Source organism: Lactuca sativa, chromosome 3, assembly GCF_002870075.4.
Source record: "Lactuca sativa cultivar Salinas chromosome 3, Lsat_Salinas_v11, whole genome shotgun sequence".
In the NCBI taxonomy this organism is placed as follows: Eukaryota; Viridiplantae; Streptophyta; class Magnoliopsida; order Asterales; family Asteraceae; genus Lactuca; species Lactuca sativa.
Genome location: NC_056625.2, coordinates 96,993,315 through 97,003,089, shown reverse-complemented (window position 1 = coordinate 97,003,089; position 9,775 = coordinate 96,993,315). Strand labels below are relative to the sequence as shown.

At 35.1% G+C, this 9,775-nt stretch overlaps 1 protein-coding gene and 1 pseudogene across 1 annotated transcript; both read right to left on the bottom strand.

Moving 5' to 3' along the window:
- Window positions 1-785: 785 nt before the first annotated feature.
- Window positions 786-4,215, bottom strand: LOC111895824 (MDIS1-interacting receptor like kinase 2-like). The gene is made up of 2 exons (XM_052769329.1): window positions 1,496-4,215; window positions 786-1,345 (listed from the first exon to the last, which is right to left on the bottom strand). The coding sequence occupies exons 1-2, from the start codon at window positions 4,212-4,214 to the stop codon at window positions 1,047-1,049; spliced, it is 3,018 nt and encodes a 1,005-aa protein (XP_052625289.1). The 5' UTR covers window position 4,215; the 3' UTR covers window positions 786-1,046.
- Window positions 4,216-8,097: 3,882 nt separating this feature from the next.
- LOC122197041 (MDIS1-interacting receptor like kinase 2-like) lies at window positions 8,098-9,314 on the bottom strand (annotated as a pseudogene).
- Window positions 9,315-9,775: the final 461 nt, after the last annotated feature.

The window sequence follows — 9,775 nt, the reverse complement described above, 5'->3', positions numbered from 1 at the left end:
GCCAATCATAGGGACCATTTTTGCAATTTTATCTTGATTTGCTAATCTAATATACCCCTCAGTCTAAGGAGGAGGAGTCTAAGGAGGAGGATCATAAATGCTTAGACCAAATCTAAAATCAGAAAATAGAGCTCGTGGAAAACCTTTTGGTGAAGATGTCGGCAATTTGGTAACGTGAGGCAACATGTAAGACCCAGATCTCCTCTTTAGATGCCCGCATCTGCAACTACCACTCCTTAATTTTGCTTTTAACAAATTTAAGTTTATTTTTCAGATGAACAAACCTACTCCAACTAAAATCTGAAACAAACTCATCACACACTAAGTGAACAATCTCCGACAAAACCATCCATCATGATCCAAGAATTAAAAAGTTTGAAGGAAATTGGACCATATTCTAACACATCCTCCAATAACTAAAATCATGTATGTTTTAGTTGAAATATTTAGTTAGTTATCTTGTGTAAATATTTTAGGCTGTTAAATTTGGAGTTCAATAGCTCAAAAGCATGCTCGGAATGGAGTGAGTCAAAAATGATCCAGACTCTTTAAATTGCTTTGATATTTGAAATTTTTTCTTAATATTTAAAATTTTCCATCTTTATAAAGACACGTCTCATCCATAATACCATGTGTTTGATAAAATTCTCCATTGACATATATGACCATTAACTTTAATGGCTCATCATATAATCTAAAATATATTTTGTATATTTGAATGACATATATGACCATTAACATGATGTACGACCCGAGTTGTGGCCCATATATCATATTAACCAGGCATGTACCCACATGTTGTGCGGGAATAAAATTGTATAGTAATACTAACCGAGTGACATGTGTGTACGACATTTTCCTTGGTTTCCAGTAGTGTGTTTTTAGATGTATAGTAATCTTCATTGACCTATTTCTTTACTACTACAAATAAATGTGAAGTTTCTTAACAAAAAGCCATTCAAATGAGTACATATGGAAACGGTATACGGAACTTGCGAAAAATAATGGACACTTAAAGTAGCCTATATCAAGCAAGAGATGTCAATTCAAAGCAGATCCTTCATTAACATATTTGAAACTTGTTGCATTGTTGGTCTTTCATGTGGATTGGAGTTCAAACATGCTCTTGAGAGACTCAAAACCAACTCAAGTTGTTTCTCAACTTGAGATGAGGGAGGAGGTATCCGACTATCTCCCACATTTTTTAGTACCAAATAATCTACAGACAATGTTGGTAAAGATGTTATCAGGTCTCCAGGATGCTTTCCCATGACCACTTCTAGTGCAACAACTCCAAAGCTATACACATCACATTTCTCGGTTGCCACCATCGTATAAGCAAGTTCTATATCCAAAGAAACACGAGACGAAAACAAAAAAAAAGTTATAACAATCCCAAAAGATTCTAACATAGATACATATATGTTCATATACATCTTTATATATATCATGAAACTTAAGAAGATGCAGAACTAAGATCACAAGATTGTTTTACCTGGTGCGATATAACCATAGGTGCCTGTAATTGTGGTCCAGTTGGATGAGTCTAGCTTTAAAAGCTTGGATGTGCCAAAATCAGAAATATGTGCCTCATAATCAGAATCAAGAAGGATGTTCGCAATGGAAATGTCTCTATGAATTATAGGTGGTGAGCAGTCATGATGCATATAAGCCAAACCATTAGCCACGCCCTTTACAATATTGACCCTTTTCAACCAATCCAATTCTTTTATGAAGGTATCACTTCTTAAGATTGATCCAAGGCTCCCGTTTTCAAGGTATTCGTAAATCAAAAATGAGTGGCGTACATGGGAGCAATATCCATAGAGTTTCACTATGTTTCGATGCCTTATGTTCGTTAATGCTCGCACCTCATTAATGAATCCATTATGATCAACTTTCTCAGATGATGAGTGAAGTTTCTTGACAGCTACCACATTGTTAGGTTGTAGCTCGACTTTGTACACAGTCCCATATCCTCCGGTCCCAATGCAATAGGCTTCATCGAAGTCATTTGTTGCCTTCAAGATATCAACATACACCACTTTTCCATCAAAAGTTGTAGTAGAGAAATAATCACCACTTTCTTCATCCAATGGTTTTTGTGGAGACTTTTTCTTTTGTTGTTGATAAGAAACGAGACCATACGTGAATACACCAAGTAAAATAGCCCCGATAAGGGGGATCATAATTACAAGGATAAGCTTATGATGAAAGGGATCATTTTTCTTCTTCATAATCTGAGTTGGACAAAGTTTCACTCCCGTAATATTCCCACACAAATCTGGATTTCTTTCTATGGACGCATTCACAAAGTTGGCATAAGGGGGGACTGGACCTGAGAGATTATTGAAAGAAAGGTTGATATCAATCCCGCTAGGCAAACTTTTAAAAGCGTCTGGAATAGAACCAGATAGTCTATTATGAGAAAGATCCAATTTTTGCAAACTCTGCAAGCTTTGAACTCCAGATGGTATCTCTTTCGTGAGAAAGTTATGAGATAAATCAAGTTCCGTAAGATGAACTAATGTACTAATCTCCGATGGAATTTTTTGACTGAGCTTGTTATTACTAAGATTCAAGAAGTGGATATGTGCCCATTGTCCGATACTTGTTGGAATCGAACCATTCAATCTATTTTTGGATAGATCGAGTACTTCAAGGAGTTCACAAAATCCAAGCTCTACAGGTATAACACCTGAAAGATGGTTACCTGCCAAGTACAATTCCAACATATTTTTCATCTTCCCAAACTCGTTTGGGATCTCACCAACCAAATTATTCGAAGACAGATTAAGTCTATGTAATTTAGTTAAATTTCCAAACTCTGAAGGAATATAACCACTAATTTTATTGTTGTTCACCTGAAAATCAGTGAGATACTTCAACTTGGCAAGTTCACTAGGAATGGGACCAGCAAGCTGATTGTGATGCATATAAAGGTGATTTAAAGATGTCAAATCACCAAATGATGAAGGAATAAAACCACTAAGCTGATTTCCATACACCGAAAGATCAGTGAGAGACTTCAACTTCCCAAGTTCACTAGGAATGGGACCAGATAATTTATTATCACTGAGGGTCAGCCATTGTACGTTGCTCAAATTTGCTAGTGATGAAGGAATAGAACCACTAAGCTGATTGGCACTCACTTCAAGATGAGTTAGAGACTTCAAATTCCCAAGTCCAATAGGAATGGGACCAGAGAGTTGATTGTTGTACAAATAAAGGACATTCAAAGACGTCAAATCACCCAATGATGAAGGAATAGAACCACTAAGTTGATTGTTGTGCACCGCAAGATCCGTGAGAGACTTTAAATTCCCAAGTTCAACTGGAATGGGACCAGAGAGTTGATTTTCATATAAATAAAGGACATTCAAAGATGTCAAATTACCCAATGATGAAGGAATAGAACCACTAAGTTGATTGTTGCTTACCTCAAGATCAATGAGAGACTTTAAATTCCCAAGTTCAACAGGAATAGGACCAGTGAGTTGATTTTGGAACAAATAAAGGACATTTAAAGATGTCAAATCACCCAATGATGAAGGAATATAACCACTAAGTTGATTGTGGCCCACCTCAAGCTTTGTGAGAGACTTTAAATTCCCAAGTTCAACAGGAATGAGACCAGAGAGATGATTTTCATACAAATAAAGGGCATTTAAAGATGTCAAATCACCAAATGATGAAGGAATACAACCACTAAGTTGATTGTTGTACACCGCAAGATCGGTGAGAGACTTTAAATTCCCAAGTTCAACAGGAATGGAACCAGAAAACTTATTCATTGAAAAATCAAGATATACAAGATTGGTAAGGAGTCTGATTTCTGGTGGGATGGGGCCAAAGAAGTTGTTTGTATTGAGATCAAAATGCGTAAGATTGTGTAGCAAAGAGAATGGAAATTGGTGGAGTGTACCTTTTAAGTCGGATGAACTGAGGTTCAACCTGTGAATGCTCCTATCAGCATTGCAAACTACTCCAAACCTAGAAGTGCATGGAACCGATGCACTGGAATTCAAAGGGAGGGGAATCCATGAAGAGAGTAAGGAGTTTTTGGGGATTTCAAGGCTTGCTTTCCATTTAAGAAGAGCATTGGCTTCCTCCAAAGAAGCAGAACCAAAATTTGGTGTGTGGGAGAGTGTGATGATTAATAGAGTTAGAGAGAAAAATAATAAATTTGAAGAAGACATTATTTTCTTTGCCATGTTGCTTTTAATAAAAAAAAAATGAATGGGTTGCATGTCCTAATTTATACTTGAGCTACCTTTTTCTTGTTTTATTTTTAATGTACTTGTAAAGGAAATTTATGAAATGTCATATTTTTCCACAAGGCTGTGTCTTTTAACGTGTCAAAATTTTCCACAAAGGTGTGTATTACACTTTGTATCTATCTGTCATGACATTAATCCTTTTTTTAGAACAATATATTTTGTTGTAACCCACGCTAGGATTACAAAAAGAATCCATGTGGTATTATATGTTATTAAGTGTTGGATTTAACAATGTAATAATATAACTTAACTTGATTATTTAGAGATATTTATTTTTTGTTTTTGTGATAAATGCTAATAGAAATTTCACTCTAAGCGTCTTTTACTTCAGAATTAGTTCTGTAACTAATTAAGACGTGAAAAGTGTGTGAATGGGTCAATAGAGATAGGGACATAACATAAGGGTCCTTTAAAAGAATCTAAACAACAAATAGACATGGTGTGTCCACATAATGTGTGAATGAGGGAAAACCGTAAACTAAAGAATATAAATATGAAGATAATTTAATAAAAACTAATGGTTCTTATTGTTCCCTGCAATCTGTTAATTCCTTTTCACATACACTTAAAAATGAAGATAATTAAATAAAAAGTGAAATACAACTTTATTATTGTTTTTTTCTCATATTTCCACAACTGATTAGTTCAGACAAATCTTTAGAATTAATCTGCACATCATATTTCTTGAATCAATTCTCTCTCCTAGGGTCCTTATCTTCACATATTAGTGAAGATAAAGAGAAAGCGAAACCAACACTAGGGGCAAAATGGTCAAAACTTGAACCAAATAGGAGAAAGCCATCTCACAGCATGTAAGAATGCAGTAAGGAAGAAACAGGATCGATCAATGCACCAGTTTTATCTTGATGATTAAAAACTCCGGAATTGCGTGTTTTCCAAAGAGACCATATAAGGCACCCAACAATTCTACTTTCAGACCGAGTTTGAATATTAAGCTAGACGTGTTTAGTAGTATTTATTAGGATTAATTTAATGGTTAAAAGTGGGTCATATGAATATTAAATTAAAGAAGTGCAAGAAGTATTCTCTGCAAATGTTAAATGAAAAAAAAGGAAGAAGACTTTTTGGTATAATAAGAGAATATGAACTTTTTTTATTGATCAGTCGAAATCCACATACATATTTATACACAGTTTTGGTAACTGTCATGTGACAGTTACTTTCCAAACGACACAACTATTGACCCACTTTTAACCATTAAATTAATCCTAATAAATACTACTAAATACATCTAGCTTAATGAATAGTAACCAAATCATTTGAATCCAACCAAATGTGAGTTTAATGAATAGTAACAGTTTACGATCATTTGTACATGCAAGTTCAATGAATATTAACTGTGTGATGAAATGCCTAAATGTTTTTTTTTTTTTTGTTTTTCGAATTTAATGCCACATCAACTGTATGGGTTGTTCATAGTGTGGTGTTGTGATTTCATAGAGTACTTGAAAACAAAGAATATTTACAGAAAATAAATGGTTTCCAAACATTTGTTAGTTCTGCCCAAAAAAATTGTACACACCCTAATAGGATATGGCCAAAAATCACTTCCTTGTATTACAGTGGAAAATATATATAGATACAATATTTACACATTGCTACCACATAGTTTACATAATTGATTTTCTAGTCTAATATAACCCCTCAGTCTAAGGAGGAGGATCATAGATGCTTAGACCGAATCTAAAATCAGAAAATAGAGCTCATGGAAGTCCTTTGGTGAAGATATCAGCAATTTGGTAACGTGAGGCAACATGTAAGACCCGGATCTCCTCTTTAGATGCCCACATCAGCAACTGTCACTCCTTAATTCTGCTTTTAACAAATTTAAGTTTATTTTTCAGATGAACAAACCTACTCCAACTAAAATCTGAAATAAACTCATCACACGCTAAGTGAACAATCTCCGACAAAACCATCCATCATAATCCAAGAATTAAAAAGTTCGAAGGAAATTGGACCATATTCTAACACATCCTCCAATGAAAGAATCGGACAATGATCAGACCAACGTCTCTCTTTAGCCAAGCAATGTAGATCAGGAAACACGTCGATGAAGCTTTCAGAAACCAAAAATCTATCTAGACGACTCATTTTATTGTCACCTTGATCAGCTCGAGTAAACTTCCTAAATTCTGCCCATAGGAATATCCACCAAACTCGCTTCATAAATGAACTCATTAAAGGCGTTACCTTGATATGAACCAAGAATTCCTTTCGATCAATCACCTCAATAATTGTCTCCTGAATAAATGACATCACCCCTATCCTAACGCAAACCTTCCCTAATGAAATACAATTGGACTTATCATCATCAGAGAATACAACAACAATAGTGCCCCAAACAGATGCCAACATCTTAAAAACAGATGTGCGAAGATAGGAACGGTGGTTGACATTTACATTGCTCAGAAACGATCCAAGATGGGGAGAAGGTTCGGGTTTGTTCGCTTCATTCAGTTCAGAGATAATCAAGAACTGGAGAAGAAGTTATGTGATATTTGGTTTGGTAAATTGCTCGGTTTAGAAGAAAAGAAGGGGTTATCTTTAACCATTCCATTCCAATTCAGCAAAGAAAAAAAGGGAGCAGGAAAAGAGACCATCTTTTACTGATAAAGGGAAGTCTTTGCTGAGGTGAGAGATGCAGTATCTATTCCTAATCTTTTAAAATTATGTCATGAAGAAGGATTTTCGAGCTTAAAGATTAGATATGTTGGTGATTTGTGGGTATGGGTGTCTTTTGAATCGGAAAAGTCTTGCAAAAGTTTTAGTTCTAACGCCGGAATTCAAAGTATTGTTTCTAGATTCAGAGCTATTAATTTTGGGAGGATTGAATCAGAGGTTTGTGGATTGACTAAGATTTACATTCAACTTTTTCTTCCCTTCATGCTCTGTATCTTCAATAGAAGATGGATGTTACATTTTTGAGGTGCTAAATTAGTTGGTCAAAACTTTAATTAATTTGTGAAACGAACATAAAATCATTTAAAATTACATCCATCTCATGCCATATATATCATGTTGAAATGAAATGAAGGGGAGGTAAGACATAAACCAGGAAACTGAAATTAATGTTATATCCATGTTATACAAAACTCATCCACATGAACTATTCTAGTCATGTTTTAAATCAAAGTGAAGTGAAATGCATACCAATAACTGAAATCATGTATGTTTTAGTTGAACTATTTAGTTAGTTATCTTGTGTAAATATTTTTGGCTGTCAAATTTGGAGTTCAATAGCTCAAAAGCATGCTCGGAATGGAGTGTGAGTCAAAAATGTTCCAGACTCTTTAAATTGCTTTGATATTTGAAATTTTTTCTTAATATTTAAAATTTTCCATCTTTATAAAGACACATCTCATCCATAATACCATGTGTTTGATAAAATTCTCCATTAACATATATGACCATTAACTTTAATGGCTCATCATATAATCTAAAATATATTTTGTATATTTGAATGACATATATGACCATTAACATGATGTACGACCCAAGTTGTGGCCCATATATCATATTAACCAGACATGTACCCACATGTTGTGCGAGAATAAAATTGTATAGTAATACTAACCAAGTGGCATGTGTGTATGGCATTGTCCTTGGTTTCCAGTAGTGTGTTTTTAGATGTATAGTAATCTTCATTGACCTATTTCTTTACTACTACAAACAAATGTGAAGTTTCTTCACAAAAAGCCATTCAAATGAGTACATATGGAAACGGTGCATTATACGGAACTTGCGAAAAATAATGGACACTTAAAGTAGCCTATATCAAGCAAGAGATGTCAATTCAAAGCAGATCCTTCATTAACATATTTGAAACTTGTTGCATTGTTGGTCTTTCATGTGGATTGGAGTTCAAACATGCTCTTGAGAGACTCAAAACCAACTCAAGTTGTTTCTCAACTTGAGATGAGGGAGGAGGTATCCGACTATCTCCCACATTTTTTGGTACCAAATAATCTACAGACAATGTTGGTAAAGATGTTATCAGGTCTCCAGGATGCTTTCCCATGACCACTTCTAGTGCAACAACTCCAAAGCTATACACATCACATTTCTCGGTTGCCACCATCGTATAAGCAAGTTCTATATCCAAAGAAACACGAGACGAAAACAAAAAAAAAGTTATAACAATCCCAAAAGATTCTAACATAGATACATATATGTTCATATACATCTTTATATATATCATGAAACTTAAGAAGATGCAGAACTAAGATCACAAGATTGTTTTACCTGGTCCGATATAACCATAGGTGCCTGTAATTGTGGTCCAGTTGGATGAGTCTAGCTTTAAAAGCTTGGATGTGCCAAAATCAGAAATATGTGCCTCATAATCAGAATCAAGAAGGATGTTAGCAATGGAAATATCTCTATGAATTATAGGTGGTGAGCAGTCATGATGCATATAAGCCAAACCATTAGCCACGCCCTTTACAATATTGACCCTTTTCAACCAATTCAATTCTTTTATGAAGGTATCACTTCTTAAGATTGATCCAAGGCTCCCGTTTTCAAGGTACCGTAAATCAAAAATGAGTGGCGTACATGGGAGCAATATCCATAGAGTTTCACTATGTTTCGATGCCTTATGTTCGTTAATGCTCGCACCTCATTAATGAATCCATTATGATCAACTTTCTCAGATGACGAGTGAAGTTTCTTGACAGCTACCACATTGTTAGGTTGTAGCTCGGCTTTGTACACAGTCCCATATCCTCCGGTCCCAATGCAATAGGCTTCATCGAAGTCATTTGTTGCCTTCAAGATATCAACATACACCACTTTTCCATCAAAAGTTGTAGTAGAGAAATAATCACCACTTTCTTCATCCAATGGTTTTTGTGGAGACTTTTTCTTTTGTTGTTGATAAGAAACGAGACCATACGTGAATACACCAAGTAAAATAGCCCTGATAAGGGGGATCATAATTACAAGGATAAGCTTATGATGAAAGGGATCATTTTTCTTCTTCATAATCTGAGTTGGACAAAGTTTCACTCTCGTAATATTCCCACACAAATCTGGATTTCTTTCTATGGACGCATTCACAAAGTTGGCATAAGGGGGGACTGGACCTGAGAGATTATTGAAAGAAAGGTTGATATCAATCCCGCTAGGAAAACTTTTAAAAGCATCTGGAATAGAACCGGATAGTCTATTATGAGAAAGATCCAATTTTTGCAAACGCTGCAAGCTTTGAACTCCAGATGGTATCTCTTTCGTGAGAAAGTTATGAGATAAATCAAGTTCCGTAAGATGAACTAATGTACTAATCTCAGATGGAATTTTGTCACTGAGCTTGTTATTACTAAGATTCAAGAAGTGGATTTGTGCCCATTGTCCGATACTTGATGGAATCGACCCATTCAATCTATTTTTGGATAGATCGAGTACTTCAAGGAGTTCACAAAATCCAAGCTCTACAGGTATAACACCTAAAAGATGGTTACCTGCCAACTACA